The sequence below is a fragment of the Anser brachyrhynchus genome (assembly GCF_964034855.1).
Source record: "Anser brachyrhynchus genome assembly, chromosome: 13".
In the NCBI taxonomy this organism is placed as follows: domain Eukaryota; kingdom Metazoa; phylum Chordata; class Aves; order Anseriformes; family Anatidae; genus Anser; species Anser brachyrhynchus.
The window spans coordinates 18,634,533-18,656,475 of record NC_137708.1 but is presented as its reverse complement, the minus strand read 5'-3'; the positions used below and the strand labels follow the sequence as shown (position 1 = coordinate 18,656,475).

Here is a 21,943-nt window from a genome sequence, read left to right as displayed (position 1 = left end):
TTTCCCTTTAAAAATGAAAAAATTGGTCATTTAATGAGATTATTATTGAGGCAACAAAATATCATCTAATATTAATGGTAGACTACCCCATAGAAATAGCTAAATACTATCTTGTACTTCACACTTTTAATGAGATATTTTCTGAGTATATTCACAGTCTGTTTTTTAATAAGTTATTAGAAATGAAATAAAATCAAAAACATCACTATGGTTACTACTAGAAGTCAACCTAGTAAAGCAGAAAAGATTTAGTATTAAAAGTCACTACAGTTTTAAATGCTTGAAAACAGTATTTAAAGACTAAAGGTACTTAAAGGGCTCAGAAGCAAGACAAATGAGTTCCCTGAAAAAAGTCTCTTATTGTTTACAATGCACAGTTTCAGCTAAGACTTATTTGTCTGACATTACATAAAAAATTAATAATTCTGCTTATAGGAAAAATGGTGATAAACACCAAAGCAGACTTACACTCATTTCATGAAGAATTACATATCAGAAGGTAAGAAGCCTTTGTCATTACAAGTTGAACAGCTAATGCATTTTTATTAGATTTTTAACTACTCTAAAATTAATTCATACTGCTGAGGTTACAGCCAGAGACCACCATTCTGATACAGTAGAGCCTCTTACCATTTTAGCAAGGAATGAAATTTCCCTTCAATATATATTTGTTATGTGTGTGTGCGATAGAAAACCTCTTTTTCTATTAAGAATTCCTGAATGTTTAGTAGGGTTAAGTCCTTATTACAGGGAAGTACTCTTGAGGTATGTCTGGCATTGTAACATGTCCACCAGCATATATGACAAAAATTTTTCTATCCATTCAAATATAGACTAGAAATGCAAAGCAACAGTCATCCTCGCTGAGATAAGAAGTTCATCTTAAGTCGAGTAACTTACTTTCTCGCATGCATCCAATACCAAATAATTTGGGAAAGAACGTAAGAGTAACAGAATAACACTTCTTCCAGTACACCTTCCCAGAAATAACTCTGAAAGCAGTATTTGCTTCTTAATCTGTGACTTCTATGCTGCTGTTCCAAGAGAACGCATGCAGGTTTCCTAGAATCAAGCAAGTAAAACAGATTCTGCTCCATGCAGAAGTAGCAAAGGAAAATAAGAGCAATCATTTACTTGGCCTCACTGTTTAAGGGCTCTGTGGACTCTGTGCAGGCCACTTGCTCTGAAAGCGAAGAATGTTTTGGAAAAGATAAATGGCTTGCTCCTACAAGCTACGTAAGGCTGCTTGTTTTGGGATTGCAATTTTTGCCGTGTCCATTTCCAGAGGCATTTATCAGACTATCAACTTTCATACTAGAACAGCCTGTTTCCAGAATCAATAGAATAATCTGCCATGTTTCATTACTGTAGTTAGCTATGCTGCAAAAGAAGTCTCAGGACCCCATCACTCCAGACAATACCTTGCATGATGGAATCTTAAGACATAACTACAACTGCACAGGGCACTCTTATTTTTAGTGCTTAAATGGGCAAGAAATCAACTTTACTCCACTTTCACAGCTCAGACCTTTAAGGTTATGGTAGTTATAGCAAAATAGGCTCTTAAATATCTACAGAAAACAATCCATATAGCGTGCTAAACAGTGACTAATTAAATATATACAAATAATTTAAATGGCGTGACTTCTGCTATAGATGCTCATAATATCAGAGTAATTTTCTTAAAAGACATCTGAAATCCTTACCTCCCAGTCCATGTAGTCACATACATCTTCAAAATTAGTGAGTAGAGACACTGAGCAGAAAAGCCGTGGCAGCTCATCCCTCGTCATTGGGGGGAAACGACTATCTTTAAGGGCACTGTTGAAGACAAAACAGAATTTCAAACTTTTTTTTTTTTTTTTTTTTTAAAAAAAGATCAAGGATCTAATGAATCAACTGAAAAGCATAAAGGACAAAAAAAAACCAACAAACAAAAAAAAGACAACTGATGAAGTGATGACCAGTTTGATAACCCAGTTACCGGTGTAACACACTGACCACTATTCCCAACTTGTTCCTTAGACATTTCTTTTAGATTTCTTGGCTGGTCAGTTAGGTGGTATTCTGAGGGTCATACCTTCCTGAGCTGATTTTGCTTCTGAGACAATGACTTACTAATGAAGCACCAGAAAGTTTTGGAAAAAGTTAAAAAAAAAACAACAGCTCTTCTAACTGCAATTTAGTAAATCCCTTTCAAAAAAAGATTAAACCATACAATATAGAGGGGGAAATTCTATAGCCTGCAAAAATCAAATGTAGTAAATACAGTAATCAAACTGTAGAATTTAATTATTCAGTGAAAGATATCCAAGCAAGCAGAATATTCTCCGAAAAGAAGAATATTGATTATAAAAAGGTGAAAACATCCAGGAGTTCTACAGACTTGTAAACCTACAGAACTTGAAGGTGTTCTGCAAAGCAGAGGTAATGATTAGTAACATGGAATCTTGCAAACAGCTAAGCTAATCCTCAGACTAAGGCACGGTTCTATAGACGAACATACATCTAGTGGATAGAATTCCATACCAAGAAGAACTATCTGTGTATATTCCAATGCCCCCTTGAAAAACAAAGCAGTTGACAGACAGAAAGCAGCACCACCAGTAAGAACATCTGTATGAACCTACTCATATAAGTTTGGTTAAGAACCGGTTCAATTGGAAAAGGGAAGGTTAAGGTATGGTATCCCATCATTTTTTCTTCTCTTACAATTTTAAATATGACATACATGAACATAAGCATGATCATCTCCAACAGAAACAGACCTGCTAATTGAGCTTTTTACTAAGTAAGAAGAGCTTAACATTAAGAGACTTGTTAAAGTACTACCAAGTTCTTCATATGTCTTATTGTGTCATGTAACAATTAGATCATTCTTATTTTACTTGGCATACAGCCTGTAGTTGCCATTAGATGATACCATTACAGCCATGACGATGGCATTTAGAATATGTCTGAAGCCTCTGCATCAGATACCACCATCTCACATAAGGAATAGTATAGCTTTATTAAGGCATATGAAATAATAGTGCATAAGCAAAAAAAAAAAAGAAAAGAAAAAGAGTAAACAACCTAGGAGAAATCATCATATGTATAACCAGAAATAGAAATCCCATCACGAATTAATCCCACACACTGATGAATTAAAACAGAACCTTTCCTTTTCCGGGGGGGGAAAAACGCAGTCTTTTTTTTCCCGACATGCTACAAATAAAGAACATAGTATTGGAATTACTAGAGGCTCTTCTCCAAGCTTTAGTATTTTTATGTTATAAAATAGATAAGAAATATAGATTTTCATTATGAAGGTAAATTTGTTATGTAATTAGGAAACAGATGGTGAGTCTATTCTACCAGTACTTAGAAGTAATTCTAGGCAACCCAAGTCAAAGTTGCCATACACAAGGAAAAAAGATGTTGAGACGATAATTAACTAGCCAAGATAATTTTTTAAACTTATTTATGTAGGACAGAGCTACACAGACATGTGAACAACTGAGAACACTAATGAAATTTAAAGTATAATGCCTGTGATATTTAAGTAATTACTTTCACCGAAGATGTATCAAGATACTCTCCAAGATTCTGTTGATGGGATTTGCAAAGCTGGGTTTGTAACTGCTGGAAACCAGACAGTTACCTTTCTCCATTACCTGGTATTTCAGAGCATCATCACAGATCAACTTAAATAGCTACAGCAGGAGAGAGAGAGGAAAATTTGAGCAGCTAATTCAGCCTTCATATCCCTCCAAATAGGCAAAACATATATAAGAGTAAAGGGAGGATACTCTGGAACACAGGGTCAGCTCAAACCAGAAGTCCATTTTGCCTTGTATTAAGTAGTAACCAGCAGCAGATGGCAAAAGAATAAATACAATAACATAATAAATATCCAGGTGGTACTTCCCTAGAAGACTCTCCAGGAATCCAGCTGTTTAAAACTTAGGGATTTTGAGCCAGAGATGGGATATCTGCACTTCTTCATGGGTTTGTTTAGTAAGTGCATGCAAGCACGCTCTTGAAATTTTACACCTTTTAATAAAACTAAGAACTATGCTCAGAAACCCAAATCCTCTTTTAATTTGATATTTTGATTAAGAAATATGCTATCCAAAGAATCTGTTGCTGCTGCAAGTTTGCTTACATGCAAATTTCTAATTTCCCTGATGTATATTCTACCTCTATCATACAACCAGTCTGTTTGAATAACTACTGAAAAGCACAAGAAAAGACAAACATTATTTCATTAACAAACTACAAACTGAGTTATATTATAAAACAACAGTATGCATGGATATTGCCAATACTTATTTAATACTGTCTTCAAGATTTATGTAACAATCTTACCATGCAAAACATTTCCCATACTGTAAGTATTTATAACCTTCAGATTTTTATTTTTTTTGGCACAGCTTGATACTAGTTTATCTAACTTTCACTTCCCCTTCCTAAAGCTACCAGAATGTACTTGTGAATTTAAACTTTTGAGGCAAAGGTTGTTTACTATGGGTGTAAGCCTGATCCCCCATAACATCAGCAGTAGAAGTCCAGGCAAATTCCCACTTACTGAAGATCTCCTGCACCGGCATTACCAAATGAGAAACCATTCTCAATTTAACATACTTTAAGTTGTACGGAAACAAACATCATACATCACACATGTAAGCCACATCTCAAATGCGGTGGTAATACTTTAAAACAAGATGAGTGAATCATGACAAACTTGAATATTGATAAAAAGCTGAGATATGAAGCCTTCATGTGAACACAGTGGAAACAGAAAGGCACACAAAGGCAAAAAAAAAAGCCTCAGGCATACACAGCAAACAAAATAGTTCAATTTTAGTGAAAGCAGAGCAACACAGTGCATATTGCATACACAATTAGTAAAATTAACTGGCTAATTCTGTTATTCAGTAATATGAAACTAGCTCAAATACTTGTTTTCATGTAACCACCTGATGGTAACTACAGTACTGTTTTATCAAACGCTAGTGCCATTTCAACCACACCTGAAACTGTTTCTTCAGAACTGCTAGGCGCTTTTTTATCTTTATCTGTACAGCTTGCTGAAAAATTGTTCCTTCATACCTCCATCACTACAGACATCTTTGCACATATCCTGTATTAGCACTGCTGCTGCTGAAGATAAGCAAGCAATCTGGCAGAACAAACTGATCAGAGATTTGAATAGAAGTCTCTGATGCAACTCTAACTAGTCAATACTGAATACTATGTTCTTCCTTTCCCCATCTCCAGGTCCCACGTTTCAATTTGTTTTCATCTTTTTAAACAGCTTTGTCTCCATTGTTAATGTTAGCAAAACAAAAATTTACCTGAAGAAATTAGTGTTGACAAACAATCAATAGAATATCCTAAAAGCGCTGATTTGTACTGTTTAGCTACACAGAAAAGATTCTGTATGCTTATGCGAAGTATGAAACTAGAACAGTCCAGCAACTCTCTCAGGCGTCAAATTTAGGAGAACTAGCCTAAAACTTAGCAATCCTGTCCTAATGAGTTTCATCTAGGTGCATCACATAGTTCTTTAAAATCAGGAAACATTTACCTATTGAGTGCTGTATGTTACAGACTATCAGGTTTCCTATCACTCATCCTTCTATTGCCACCTTGGTTGAAACTCTAAGTTTCAGATACCTTTTGAAAAACCAAGAGCTGGCCAGCTTACTATCATCTATTCAGAGATAAACCTTCATTTCTGCATTTTTTTATTGCTTGATTAGCAGGAAACATGTATGTCATTAGAAATGCATCCCTTCAGAATTCATCCATAATCCCTGGGCTGCAATTATTCAGTAAGCCTAAACTTCATCTCTGGGGGTATTTAATAAGTCACCATCTACTGACTACTCTGATGATTTCAGCAAAACAAGTGGAGGGTGTCCAGTAGACTACCTCATGGGCAGCTGTCTACATTGAGAGCTTAGCTTTTGTACAATGGTTAACAGACGGTCAGAAACGTCAGCAGGTCTCAACACTTACCGAGCACAAGAAAGCTTGCACGAGCTTTTACTTTTGCTGTTCCTGTTCTGTGGAGAAAGAATTTCAGTTTCTAGAGACAACAGTTTGTCACATATCATAAACTCTACAAAGATGTACATATGTAAATTCAGACTTTTACCTCACTTTTACTGTTAGCGTGCTTCTTGGTGACCAATTTAAAGCAAGCATAAAACACAGACAAGATAACATATGCTCGCTTTCCTTAAAAAACTCATTTCTGATCTGAGCTGTTCAGAAAGAAAAGCCATGATATACTTGCGTGTAGGTATTCTCGACTGAAGAAACTTTGTTGTGTTTCTTTGATGGAAGCATTACTTTTACACTATTAGAACATGATTTTACCATCTTATTCAGTGCCATGTTCTGTTAATTCTTCTGTTAGAAAGACAAAACGATTGTATTGGAGCAAAGACTGGTATATTAGATAACAGGTTTTGAAAACAAATTCCACATTTTTTTCTGTTAAAATAAAGGAAGAGTAGGTGGAAATAACCAGTAAAATAATTTGGAAAAATTAAGCAAAGTTCAAAACATCTTTAAAGAAAAAAAATACTATTTTGAAAAACATTTTCTACGTCATCTGTTCTGTATTTCTTAATGCCCAGAGCTAATTTACATATATTGCTTCTGACTAAATGGAAGTACTTGGTAGTGAAGAGTTGAAAAGAAGCAGTGCCAAGCAAGAGGAATTCTAGCTGGCCAATAAAAGGACATTAGTTTTTCCACATGGGGTTCTGCTTCATGTTAAAAGCAAAGCAGGCAAAGTCAAAATTGAATCCTGTTCAAAGAAAACTATTTTTAGACACAAAATGCATGCACACACATGCACCGCACTTCTAGTTAAATATACTTTATTTATGAAGTTTTGTGCATCCTACTACGACAGACCAAGTAATTGCCAGTCGAGAAAAAACAAAGTATTACTCAACAATCAGGTTGTGGTTTTTTTTTTTTTTTGGGCTGAGCTATGCTATACAAATCCCAGCTCCTGCTCAAATGAAGTTCATCTGTCCATAAGCTCTCCAGAAACATGTTCTTCGGTAAGTTCATGTTCCACTCCCCTTTGCATTTGGGAGTACAGGAAAGTAGGAAAGCTTGCAAACTTTAAAGTATTTCAGTGTTTAAAGACACTGAAAAGATTTAAAGAAAAGGAAATTGTTTCAACTATTTTGAGTTATGACTAACATGAAATTTCATGACTAGCATGAAATTCAGTGAAAATTATAATTAAGACTTATATTCCTTAGGACTACACCTTGTTTTAGTAAAATACTCTTTCATGGTTCTGAATAACAGCATGAGCAGGTGAACCAAAACGCAATACATCACTGTGCTGTCCTTTTGTATTTTCTGTATGCCACAGAAATGTTAGAAGAAATAAAAGTAGTCACCTTCAGTCTTTAAGAACCTATGGCTCTTAAACATGATGTGGCAGCTGGGTAATAAACAGTAGGGCAGAAATGGGGGAAATGAGAAATACAAATGATTTTAAAAGATCTTTAAAAAGTTTACCAGCGTGTATGCATCGCAAAAAGTAGAGAAGAATTTGTGTGAACAAAGGAAGGAATTGGATGAATTCTCACTATTTTGTTATTATTTAACGAAAGCAATAATTAAATTCCTCACTAAACCTTTTAGTGGGCAATCACATCTGCAGACCCAAACTGGATGGAAGTTAGGCAAAACTGGGTCCGGTTGTGTATGTTACTGGAAATTACTTTCAGGGCTTTAACATCACATAGTAGGAGAAGATGCAAAGGAAACATTCAAGCGCTGGGTGTAATATAAGTAATACTCTACTTTTAAAGGAAATGTAAATGAGGCAGAGACATTAAGTGACTCACGCAATTTAGGAGGCTTACACAGTGAGTCAGTGACAGAATCAAGAATAGCATCCAAGATCCCTGACTCCTACAAATCTTTGTGACAGCTTCTTTCACAATCTGCTCAGTCTACAGCAAAGAAATATAGATCCCTGAACATCAATCAAAAGAGAATGGATAAAATTAAGCAAACTAATCTAATTAAAAATATTTTTTCCATTTTTTTTCAGTTCACTCTACTACAGACCATTTTTTTCTTAATTAACCAGTTTCCTATACAGAGCACAGATAAACCAAACCATATCTTTTTGTCATCTAAAGTAAACAACAGTTCTCTAAATACCATCAGCACAGTGATGAAAAAATAGGTTAAAGATCTGACTTTACAAACTATTGCCTTCTCCTGATAAATATTAGCACTACTTTTACATGGTAGGCAAAGGACTGAAACTTGAAAACCCTTTTCATTCAGCTCAGTAAGTATAACCCTGATATTCTCGATTCTTTCATCAAGAGAAAGAGATGTACCTTAGAAAATACGTTTTACAAAGAAATGGGCCTATGTCAATAAACTGAGCCCAAAGGGCCTACATATTGTTCTTCAGTTAATTCAAAACATCCTGAAATTAATGAGTGGCAAACTCACTGAATTTTAGGTAATAGCAGTGAGGTAACAGCGATAAGAGACAATTAATGACAGGATTTCAAAGAGAAAAAAAAAAAGTTTGTTCCATTGCAGGCTCATTGAAGTTAGTTGAGATTTTTACTTTTTCAGCTTTCATATAACTTCAATAGGAAGAAATTACAGAGCACTTAGGGAGGTCACCGACATTTTCCTGGTGAAAATCAGCTATCATAACTCAGTTTGACAGAAAACTAGCAGCTTCCAAGTCACAATCTGCAATTAATTTTTAAGTTAGAAAAACAGGGCAGAGTATGCTCCTCTTCAGAAAGAGGAATTGTGGTAAATAAAATTCTCTTAGCTTTCCGTGTAAGCAATCAGACAGCCTAACAGACCTTACGTGACAGCCCTCTAGCCTTTCTACATCACCAGCAGAGATTTGCCAACTTAAATGGAGATTTCAAGCAGTGATTTACATGCATTGTCAAATCACTTGAATGGAGGGGAAAATAACTTATTTATATTGTCATTTTTTATTTTTATTTATTTTTTGTTCAGACCACAAAATTTCCAGGAAATAGAACAACTGTGAATGACGTGTTTTTTTCCTGAACCCTCCCTTACACTTAGGAGACAGAAAGAGAAAGAACAACATTTATACTTCCTGCACATTATGTTGCTAAGTGGCAGTCATGGGGTAAAAAAGAATAAAAATAAAAAGGAAATACACTTGTTGACATTTTGGACAGAAATAATTCTCTGAAGTTTTAATTTTTTGGCCTAACTAATTAGCACAGTGCAGCAGTGTTTCAGGTAGGACAAATAAAATATAGATCTGGCATTTTGGCTCTTCAGGCAATTTTTCTAACTCCTGCAAACTAAGGTGTGCCAGGAAATCTCTCCCCCAGTCTCGGTCTCACCTCCCCCCACTGGCTTCACGCTTCCAGCATTTGGATCCAGTCATCTGGTTTCAGGGGATGGCAGAATATTCTGATACTCTATTTTAGATGGTTATTTTAAATTTGAAAAGAATAACATTCCTCTAAGAGACAACTCAGAGTATGCACCTAAATTAAGTGTTTAGAAGAGTTCATTAGAAAAGGCAACCTCCATTCACTGACTGGATAACACAATTAAGCTTCTAGATTAGGTCAGCCAGACATGCCTCAAATAAGCTGTCTTATTTTATTAATTTTTGTCCCTAGAATTTCTCAACTCTCTGGTGTGTGTGGAAATTGTTACCAGTGTTGTTAATAGGCAATTTATCAGCAAGGCTGCAGCAGTCACCAGACAACACTAATACAACACACACATCTGGGTAGGTCGAATTTACCAAGAGGCACTCAGCTTTCCTTGGTTTCTTTTTGTTGTTGTGTAGGTTTGTTTTTTTCCTTTAAAGTATACAGGATTGAATATTGTCAGATTTCTTGCAGATGGTGTATCAGCGCTATTAGAGACATAAATACAATACACTGAAAATTTTCATAACAACTGTGAAGAGCAGACCCAGATATGGAAAAACTTTCTGGTGTTCTATTTCAAGCATTTTCCTTTGAGAAAACTTCAGTTTGTTCAGAATATCCTGAAGGACAAACCAATATACAGAGTTTTTATTAGTAGTTTCAAATTGCTGAGTGACAAGGAAGAAAAGAACCCCTGGGCAAAAGAAGAACCATCTACCAAAAAGAGAGAAACCATTATTTGCTCACTTCAGTACTTTTCGAAGCTGCTCTCCCAGTCGTGTAACAGTGACAAGGATAAGCACAAGTAGGTTTCCAAGGTGGTTTTTTTTTTTTTTTTTTTTGCATTCAGACGCCAAAGCATTTAAAAACTTTATCTAAAATTTCAAGGCACCTGAACTTCTTGGTTGGTAAGTCATTCATCTAAATCTAACCCTGACACATGCTAAAAGAAACAAAGGACAAGGTTCTGCATCAGTACTGCGGCTGCCTGCAGAACAAAGCAGCGGTAATTTATGGCTTCCCACACGGGACGCTGTCATTCCTGGGTTTTATGACAGAGGTGCCCAGCTGTGGTATGTGTTAAAATTAGAGCTGTGCATGTCACGTCAAAACGGCTCATGGTATGGAACAAAAGAGAAGCGACTACTGGTGGTGATGACAGAACCCAGCAAAACCTTAACAATCCCCACTTAATGGGCCTCCTCGAAGAGAACACTGAAAAAAAGAAAATGTAATAAAGGAAAAGTTAAAAGCTGTGTTAAAAACAATATATATTTTGGCTGCAGATCAGATTTTTGTCAACATTGTAGCATTGCACTTGGAACTCCTAAAAGGTATATTTATACAAATACTAATTTAAATGTATTTCAAATACACAAGGAATAAAAATAATAATTCAGGTATTTTGTTTGGAGTATTCCTGAAACCTGAACAGAGGCAATTAGGATATATCACAATTAACTGTTTCTGTATCATCGTCTATGAAGATAAGTATTTTATCACCTGTTCCTCATGCTATACAAACTCATCAATAACTTATTTTGTGCAAAATCAGTTCCATAATGACAGCAGGCATCACAGCATGTGGGCACAGGGTCATGGAAATAAAAAAAAATCTTTATTGACTGCAGTCACTAGGGGGAAATGATTTAATGGTTTCAGTCACATCACAGAATCACTGAATGGGTGGCAGAGACCTCTGTGCCCATCTGCTCCAGCCCCTGCTCCAGCAGGGCCACCCCGAGCAGGGTGTCCAGTGCCATGTCCAGACCCTTCTGAAGATCTCCAAGGAAGAGACTCCACAGCCTCTCTGGGCAGCCTCTGCCAGCACTCCAGCACCAGCACAGCACAGAAATCCTTCCTGATGTTCAGACAGAACCTGCCATGTTCCAGCTTGTGCCCATCGCCTCTTGCCCTGGCACCACTGAGCAGAGCCTGGCTTCATCCCCTTTGCACCCTCCCTTCAGGTGTTCAGACATTAGTGAGGTCCTCCCCGAGCCTCCTCCTCTCCAGGCCGAGCAGTCCCACCTCTCTCAGCCTCTCCTCCCAGCAGAGGTGCTCCAGGCCCTTCAGCATCTTGCGCTGGGCTCTATCCAGTATGTCCATGTCTCTTTGTACTGGAGGGCCCAGAACTGGACCCAGTTCTGCAGATGTGGCCTCACCAGTGCTGAGTAGGGGGAAGAATCCCCTCCCTTAGCCTGCCAGTGATATTTTGCCTAACGCAGCCATGAACACCAAGAGCCTTCTTTGCAGCAAGGACACACTGCTGGCTTTTGTTCGACTTCGTGTCCATCAAGACACTCAGGTCCTTTTCTGTCAGGCTGTTTTCTAGCTGGGAGGCCCCAGCACATCCTTGTGCTGGGGTTGTTTCTCCCCTGGGGCAGGACTCCATACTTCTTAACCGTCATGAGGCTCCTGTCAGCCCATTTCTCCAGCCTGTTGCGGTCCCTCTGGATGGCAGCACAGCCCTCTGGCGCGTTGTGCCATCCACATACAAGTGAAAAGCAAACCACACTGGAGCTGCTGAAAATGTTCTGCTACCTTGTTGGTTTTCCCCCAAACAAGTGCTGTAGTTCACTTCCTACCGACATTTAAATCAACAAAAGAGGCAAATCCTTATTTTAATTATTTTAATCTCATTTCCTGTTCTGGCTATCTTGACTCACAGTACATGCACAGGTCAACTCCATAGCACAAATGGAACAACTAACATGGTCTGGGATACCTCAAAGTTGCTTCTCAAGAAGTCTGCATTCAACGGGATTATCTGTTAAGACACGCAGCTGGTGTGCATCTGCGTAATGCCCTGTGTCTGAAAATCCTGGAGGTTTAATTACTGCTGGTTCTTCAGCTGAGTCTGACAATCTTACACAAATGCCAGGTGCAAATGATTGAACTCCTTGCTTTTTACCATTACAAAATTTCCCATACAAAAAGAAAACTCCTAACCATGGAAGCTGTAAAAGCTGAGGCTCACATAAATTTAAAAAGAGCTTTTTAGAAGAAAAAAGAATAATAAACATGTTTTTTCTACTGCTGAGAACTACTCAGATGAATATTCCTTCATGATCTGGATTCTTCCATGTAAACCCTGTTCATCCTTATGTCAAAATAATGTTACACTATATGGACATGACGACTTGAATTAATCTTTTACTGCTGTAACTTTCCAATGAAACAATGAACACTTGTATGAAGAGATCCTTAAAGTTCAGGAGAATTCTGTGTATGCACTGTTATGGCCTTAAAGTGGAAAAATATGATCACAGAATTCATAACTCCTACGATCTGCTCACATCAGCAAACATAACGCAGTTGGAAATAGAAAACTTACAAGTAGTATTGCAGTGTCCTGATTACATTAGTAAGAGTCAAGTTTCTATGGCTCCAACAGCCTTACTGTTTCTTGAAGCCAAAAATCTTACCCTATACTGCTTTCGTGGTTATAAAGGAATTATTTTTCTCCTTGGATGTGAAGAAAGAACAAACAAGTTAAAGACTGCATTTTTCTCATTCTGTTTTAATCCCGCTGGAAATGGGGGAATCATTTCGAATTATTGTAAAAATGTCCTATTACACAGAAGATCATTTTTTTTCTTACTTAAAATTAACCTAACTTAAAGACGTAGGCAGAGCTTCAGTAATAGGGTAACAGATATGCTAAACTCAAGCTCTTCACCTAGTAGGTCAGTAAGACACAGAAGTACGGTTTGTAGCAAATTACAACAAAGTGTGCAATTACTGTGCATTTACCCAGGCCTAGCAAAAAAAGGCAGAACTGCTATGCTCCGTGCACTCCATGCTTCTAGAACTGAACAGCGTGAGCTAGGAAATCCACGCTAACACTTGCCTGTACTCCCAATGGCTCAGCAAGGACTTTGAACAGCATTTTCTGACTGTAGTTGGACATGAGGTAAAGCAGCTGTATGCGTAGTTTCTTTTTAAGTGGCAGCTTCTTTTCTGCCTTTTCCTACGTTCTCCCTCGCCCCTCCCAGCACCTCTCATCGTGCTGGGATAAACGAGGACAATAGAATTCAAAGCCATGACAGTTTGTGTGTCATCCTCATGCAAACATTCAAGAAACTGAAAGGTGTCAATTGCCATGGAAATGTCCTGTTTTGACATAGGAAAAGCAAATCCACAGCACTTAAAATAATCACACGACATAACACAGAAAGCCTACCACCCTCATTTCAGATGCTTATTAACAAATTGCATAACTAAACTGACCAGGGTTTGGTGTGTAGGTTTGTTTTTGTTGAACACATCATAAAAGACGAGTCAAAACTCCGAGCTCCAACTGGACTAAATTTTAATGTCACTAAAGGGCTCTCCAGCAGATGGCAAAGTTTAGATAATTGACAAAAACGAACTGCTCAATTAGATTTAGGACTGTTAAGCTCGAGTAACATTGACCACTCGAATCCTTAAGCCCATGACAAGTCCCTGGAATTCTTTACAGCTCCAATAGTTCTCTCAATACTGACCTAAGATCACCACTTTACCCCAAAACAGGTACTGGATTCAAGACAACATATTTAAGGCCACTTTGTTGCTGAATTCAACCCCCACTTAATCAATCGCAAAATACTACTCACCTCTAGAGAAGTGTTCAAGTCATCATTTTAAAAAGTACAAGTTAATAAAAATATTTTCAGTTCTTTATGCATTTTAAAAAGCCTCATCCCAAGCAGATATGTAAAAATGTTACAAAACTTCTCAGCAATGCAACGATGCATAAATATATGAATATAATTTGAACATTTACATGTTCAATTTCCTGAGACCTCTAAAAATAGGTTTGTTTTCGTTATACTGTTGAAAGCCTGGAACAGCACAGTACCAAGTATTCTCAATTTTGTCACTGGAAATACTATAAACTGCACTTTTGTATAAAAATACTGAGTAGCTACATTTTTTTTAGTTGTCAATATCCTTCAACCAACCAGTTTGGTTAATGCTGCAGATGGAATTCAATTAATCTCTGTTTTCATACTGTTTATCACAAATACAGAAACTTGTTCTATGGTCAAGAATCCATAGTTATGGACAAATTACATACGACCAGCTTAAGAACAAGGAAAGCAAAAGGCATGTTAGAATACATAGTAGCTGAATTAGAAAGGAAAAAAAATCACATTCACTTGAGCTGTTGCACTACAACAGAAAAAGAGATTAAGACAATGAAATAACATATGAAGATACTGATGAATGTAGTCTGATAGCTCAGGGTGCACGCTGCCTTAGAGACAGGAATATGACTACTCATAATACAGGGAACTGAGTAACATCCTGGCTTGTTTCCCAAGATGTGCATTTCATCAATATCTCTACTTAACTTGGATCATGTTTAAACTTTTTTTGTGTGCGTGGTGGTAGTTTGTTGTTTTTTGTGTGTTGTAACCTAAGTGCAGTCTCTTAGACATTCTGTGAATATATACAGCAGCTACAAAGAGATGCAAATGTGAGTGCTGTCAGTATAAAGGTTGGTGTCTGAGCTCATGGCATCTTACTAATTCTCAGTGTTTTTGTAAATATAGTATAAAAAAGGCACAAGATGGATCCCCTGTGGCATATGATATGTAGTAAGACCTTTGGGAAAGAAATAGCCACTCCTTATTTCATGGGAACGCATAGGCACAGAAGAAAGCATTTTGGCTTCTAGACACTTCCTCCTGCTATCTTGAAGCCACACTAGAATGCAGGCATGATAATTGTTGCATTAGGACAAATCTTAATTTGTTATTAAAGACAATAACCAAGGACTCTCAAAATTCATTTCTTTGTGCACTTGTAGGCTTTTATTTTATACAAGAATTTCATTAACAGGTTAAGTTATGATTGCTCAATACCTCCATAAATCACCAATCCAAAACCGTGCATTAGATATATAAACCCATTCTATACATTTGGAGGCTTTGCTGTCTTCATGTTTCCGTCCCTTCCTCCTCTTCCACACACAAGTAAACTTCTTTTTTCTCTTTTTAGCAACTCTGTGACTTCTGTCTCTCAAGACAGAAGTTCACTGTTTCATCCCTGTATTCCCTCTAGCTTTCTGCCGTAGTTCTGTCTACTTCAGGTGGTAAATTCAGTGCCACCTCCAACATATTCGGCTTATAGAGGTGACTGGATATGGCATTCACAAATCACTATATCCAAGGTCAAGACACTCAAAGCAACAAAACCTTTGCAAGCTCAGCTAAACATTACATTCAGTTCCAAGTCTGCCAGCTGTCACTCCGTATGTGTCTTCCACTCTAAACCAAATTTTGAGTAGCAAATAATAAAAGCTGGAACAAAATGAAAAGGAAGTTCTGAAATGAAGAACAGGCAAAAAGTTCAGGTTATGCTAGGCTACATCTGTCTGCAGCCTCAAAAACTGCAACATAAGTAGTCAAGGAATCCATTTAACATTACATATATTCGAAAATTCTTCTCAACTACAGAATAAAGGATCATTACAAACATCTAAGTATAAACATGAATATGGTTGACTATGAAATTAAATGAAATGTGAAATTTATGCTTACTAATTAAATATTTCATATACTATCCTCTTAGAAGAAACTACAAGTCAAATTCTTCTCCCTTTGAAGGTAATGGGAGTTCTGCCTATTCACTGCATTAGAAGCCTAAAACAGCAAAGAATTTTATCTGTTCAGTTCTTGTGTTAACTTAGCTTTAAAATACTGTAATGTCTTAAATCGCTTATATTATACATATATAGTTAGAGAAGTTTAACTGATCAAATTATCCCAAGAGCAACTGACGTCTGATTATTCAATGTTGAATAAAGATACAAGAAACACAAAAATGGTTTATATTTAATTATATCTATTACAGCTACACCTCAATGTACCTGAAGTATTTTTATAATATTAAAGTATATTTAATATTAAATATAATATTAAAGTATATTTATTATTTGAATGAAAATAGGTTTCATCCCCTTTCTAAAAAGCAGCTCACAAATGGCTTACCTCTTGCACATCAGCAACACTTACTCTACTCAGTTTTGTGAAACTCTACATAGCAGTTCTTGTAAACCTACATTTGTGAAAATACTTATGTATTGTAGACTTCCACAAACCTGAAGACAGTTTGTTGAGTGAGAAAAGAGAAAATCACCCTTTCAGTATCTGAAAAAACAGAACACAAAGAAGGGGTTGCTCTAACAAACAAGGCTGCATGCAGTGCAGAGACCTCCGCAGACAAAGCACAGCTGCTGCTCTTTGCAATGAGGGATTAGCAGTCTAGGTCAAAGGAAAAAAAGCCTCTCTGTAGCTAAGTGAGCAAACTGCAGAATGCATCCTCAGCATGGATGAGAAAGGGCCATCTAACCAGCTTGCAAATTGTGTAGAAGCTTCTGGGAACAGAAACAAAACCAGCAACAATTCTTTGACAGAACACATAAAAATGATTCTGGTGAAAACCAACGGGGGTATCGCTGCAGGACTGAGGTTGCAGTGACCTTTCAGTTATTTTAAAATTATATTTCCCCTTTTCCCTTCTGTGTGCTCATAAATATAAGCATTTTTTCTTCACAGCAGAACCCACATGCTATCTGTGGGGCATTACCAATAACATCTGGAAATAACTAGCCGAGAGATAACAGAAAAAGCTTTTAATTGTCTTTCATAAGAATAGCTACCTCCCTCTCTTTTTTTTATTTTTAATTTTAAAACACAGATACTCAAGTCTCTTTCAACCTTCATACAACTGAGTCAATACATTTTGGCTTTAAACATTTTTGGCTTCCAGTTTTTTGGCACTTCGGTTGAATGAAATATAAGCCAATATTTGAGGAAAAAGAATTACTGACGTTCTGATCAAGTGCTAGATATACTTTTTATTCTAAATCATTCCCACTTCAGCCACTTTTCATACAGGAAAAAAGAAGTCATCTTCTAAACTGAGACAAGTCACTTCAATGTACCAGTGTGAATGTATTTTTAACCTGGCTTTTGTTTAAGAATGAAACACCAAAATTGTTACTAGTAGTTAGGCTGGTGTCTAAACTGGCAAATGAATCATATGCTACAGATAGCATGAGATCTATTGCAGTTTGTGGTATTGCAGAAATAAAAGTCGTTAGAATTACTTAAGCTGGAAGTATCAAAAAGTTGTAGCGTTCAGAAAACCAAGAGCTTTTCTTCCTTTCCCTGTCAAAGGAAACCAAATAAAATTTAACCAACTGAGAACTCGATAAAAAGTAAGAAGGTGTAACATCATTAACAAAGTCACACTTCCTTGCTGCTATGAGTTTAATAAACCGTATTTGAGATGCTGATTTACACAACACCCAAGTAATTGCCATTATCACAAAGGCCTTTTTCAGTGACGCTGGGCCTGCAGCTTATGACAGATGGGGAATTTCCCAAGAGCTGTACTCAGGCTCATCAGAGCACTCCTTAACATCTGTACAAGTTCCCTAAGTTCTTGTGGGAGTCATTTATATGTGTACTTGTCCAGCCTGACAGACTGCGGGCATGTCTGCTGGCCCTTTGTTACAAGTAATATGCAGTGAGAAAAAACATTACACCATTGCATCAGAACAACAAACCTTAATGTAAGCATGCAAGCTAACAGATTTTGTAGCCTGCAAATTGGCACTGATGGTCAAAAAACTGCTATCCACTATGGTCAAAAAGTGATTCTGAGTGTGCTTATTAAAACACACAGAATTAGATTTAGAAAAGTTTTAATTAGAAGTTTTGAAAATTAACATAAAAGTAGAAATTTGTGATGTTAAAATTATATGGAGATGTCTATTCCAAAAATGTTTCCAAGGAACTGTTTATTTCCATATTCTCACAGCATTAGATGAATTAGAAACTATGTCAATACATTGTTACTTACACAGCCAAGAAGTCGACATTTAATTTCTGTTTCTAAAATAAAGGATAGCACTAATACACACTTTTATGGACTGTACATACATCAATCCATATACTTTTACAAAGTACATTTGAAAACGGCATGATTTGAAAACTGCATCAACAGTTCAGGAAAAAAAAAAACTAACCTGGGCTCCTTTTGTCCCTAATACTGTATTTTAAAATTACGTTAGAAAAAAAAAAATTGGTTCCATCCTATTTTAAAGCATCAAATGAATAGTAGCACTACAGCCATTTTTAAATTCAAGGTTATCATCCCCAGAAATATGTAGATGATAAAAGCAGAAATAATGAAGCGTGCTGAGGCCTATGAGACTTATGGAGAACCTCAGAATCAGAGGTGTGTTTAGACTTGGGTGTCTTCAGACATTCTTCAGCATTTTATGTGGCTGCTTAAGTCAAACCAGAAGCAGATACGCCATTTCTTCTTCCAAGAGCTTTTCTATTACATCAACTGTACAGCTCTGTAAAGGACACAAGGCATAGCTTCTCTGTTCCTGGTGGCAATTGGAATGATTTTTAGAAACAAGCATCTGTTGGCACTATTTAAAAACACCATAAAATCCCACTGTACTTTACAAGAGCACTTTAATTCTCATTTACTCTGGACTATGAAAATAAGTATCAATCAGATTTTAAAAGCTTCACGACTTTTGTGTTGAAGTACACAGAAATAATGAGGGCTTTTGGAACCCAGTCCCCCACACCCAGTTCGTGCTGCTGCTTCTTTAATACAGGCTCAAAAGCAAGCATCAGAAAACACCTAAATGGAGGAGGTGCTGACAGACTGAAAACTTTAATTGAGACTCCTTTCCCACAGTCCCTCCCACACAAAGCTACAGAGTTTAAAGATTTTCACAGCTTCTAAGTGTAAGAAACATTTCTTTTTCCTTTGACCTCGTTTAATCCCTGATAGTGTCTATTAAAACAGGAGATTTCACATAAAGTAGCTTTTGAGCCAAACACATCCTTTATTCCTGCTGTGCCAGGTAGCTAATATACCACAGCTGCACCTCAGTTTCCAATGCCTTTGGAAGTGAGAGCCAAACTGTGTTAAGGTACTGCTTGTGTTTAGCACATATTAGCACTGGCCAGTATGTGCAGTGGGAAGCTTTTTTTTTCTTCCTTAGTAATGAAGTGGTGGGAAATATCCCTTACTCAGTATTAAAAATGAGCATCTCCCGTGGAGCTGAGAACAGCCAGTGAGAGGAGCTTGCCCAGAAGCAGGTAACTTCTGTGCCAACTTCTACTCTATCCTAGCTACAAGTTTCCAAATCTTTTTTTTTAAACACAACTGCTGGGAGATGCATTCTGTATCTATGCCTCTCTTCTGTGTCAACACACAATTGTGTCTGGTACTCCCCAGCACTGGCCCTTAACCTGGTATGCCTTTGTAGCGTTTAAGAAGTGATTAAAACTCTCAACTGAAAACAATTTCCATTCTAAAAGATTTTTTTAGGAAATGATTTGAACAACCTTCTCTCTAAGAATATCATACAACAAAATGAAAGAGTTGTCCAAAAACCATGGAGTAACAACAACAATTCATACAAGTAATGGAAAAAAAGAAGAATTCTGGCAATGAAGTTTTAAGCTTTACTAGTAAAACCAGGGTGGCCAGTTTCCCCAACTCCACCCTCCTTCCCGATTACTTATGTCAAGTAATACTCAAAGTCAAATACAAATCTGACATTCAACCCAACTAGTGTTTCAACTCACCTGGACCTCTGTCTTTGAACTCACAGGGTGTGTACCATTTTCTTTACATAAAAGGAGGAGACTGTGTGGGAAGTACATGACAAGAGCATCGTGGGAAAGCCCAGAGTCACAAATGACATGGCTCCTCCTGGAAACCCATCTGGAAAGTCTGAGTAATTGCTGGATTGTCCCCAGTTACTCATTCACATTCAGTCAAATTTCAGGAATATCTGATTTATGCCCAGTACTACAAATTACCTCAACTAATGCAAGTCAACTTGCTTATTCGTGGCTTTTTCAAAGCATGCATTTTACAAGAAGCACATTTTTGAAATTCCTGGGTTTTAATGCATGTTCTCTTTAACTGCATTTTTTAAAAATATGACAATGAAATAAGTATTTTACTTCAGTTTCCTTACTTACACTACATCCTAAGGCTGAGACCTAGCACTTACGACAACCTCAGCAGAAAACCTCCCAGCTTCCCTGAGCCACTTTAGACAGATACAGCTATTCTGTGATCACTTTGAATTCTAGAATTCCATTTCTCCAAAATCCTTCATTACCTTTCATAAACAAGTCAATTCTCAGAATAAGTTTATCCTACCAAACGGAGTAATGCATTCTTCCCCCCACATACATACCTAACAATTCATATTCTTTAATTTAGTTTTCCCAGCAAAATCATTACCAGTATTTTGATAACCCTCCATGTATTTAAAAGCTTTGGTAGGGCATCTTTATGCACTCCTCCTTTCCTAAAAACAACAACCACCTAAGGACCGTCCTCCTTTTTGTAGTGCTTTCCTTTGCTTTCTTTCAGGAAGTGTTGCTAAGGAAACAGACCATCATCTACCATTAGGTCCACAGGTCTAGCAAGGTTTTCTCAGAAATAATAAGCTAACAATTACAAAACCAATACGTTTTTAATAAAGAAAAAAAAAGGCAAAATTACTATTTCCCCACACACATAATGTGCAAGCAGCATACTTACTAAGGCACGCTCCTTCTCCCTCCACAACAACATTATTTCATTTTCATTTCTTAATGAAATAAGGAGAAACATTTAACCCATCATTAAAGCAAAAGGTTTTTTCCCCCAGTTTCTAGAGCCAGTATGGTATTTAGCTTTGTCCTTTTGAAAAAAAGGCAGGAGACAGTTCTGGTAAGCAACAGTTCCCTGAAATAAAGACCAGGCACTGTATGCACAAAATCATTTACAGACCGACTTACTGAATTGACTCACGTAGAATAACTAAGCATGGCTCAATAAATTCAAATTTGTGTACTTCACTTGGCGTTTCTGCTATTGTGAGTTTACATCATAATCCATTTTACTATTAAACAATTATATTCCACTATGACAGATCTGAGGATTTACCCAAATTAAAGTGGTGTTATTTGCAAAATTCATGTCTACAATAGTTCAGCAACAACTTTTTATGGTCTAAGATGAGATTTAGAAATATGAACAGCTCCACGTTTCAGTAAAACCTAATCTCTATACAGATAATGCAGCAGGCAAAACATGAGTCTGTATAGCACTGTTACAATAATATTGCCTGAATTTCATTAAGGTAGTCAGACATCATCTAAAAATTAAGGTGCCAATACATCATATTTTCATTTCATATCTCACTAGAAGCAGCGATCATACTTAAACTATGCATTTAACTAAGCATTTTGGATAATAATAAGGGGGGTTAAGGCTATTAATAAATACCTCTGGAGGTCAACCCCACCATATATTTTATATATATATACACACACACACACACACATATATATATATAAATAACAGTTTGTAAAGGAAAGTTTACTGCTGAACTTCCTTAATATACTTCGACCCAGTTCTGACTTAGGAGTTTAAGACAATTCTATTAAGTCAGCTGCAATTTTCATAAAGATTATAAA

General features: G+C 36.8%; 2 protein-coding genes across 31 annotated transcripts in view; one reads left to right on the top strand and one right to left on the bottom strand.

Moving 5' to 3' along the window:
- Positions 1 to 21,943, bottom strand: part of AMMECR1 (AMMECR nuclear protein 1) — a 107,057-nt gene that overhangs the window by 15,997 nt on the left and 69,117 nt on the right. For 6 of the 27 annotated variants that reach the window (XR_013939028.1, XR_013939029.1, XM_080554455.1 and 3 more), the window contains one exon: positions 1,707 to 1,821. Coding sequence is in view for 13 of the 27 variants with exons in the window: in XM_080554455.1 (XP_080410581.1) it covers positions 1,707 to 1,821 (115 nt within the window). In the remaining 14 variants the exon portion in view is untranslated. The other 21 variants (XR_013939026.1, XR_013939027.1, XR_013939033.1 and 18 more) reach the window with 16 other exon arrangements.
- Positions 1 to 21,943, top strand: part of TMEM164 (transmembrane protein 164) — a 120,217-nt gene that overhangs the window by 66,917 nt on the left and 31,357 nt on the right. The gene's annotated exons all lie outside the window — the stretch shown is intronic.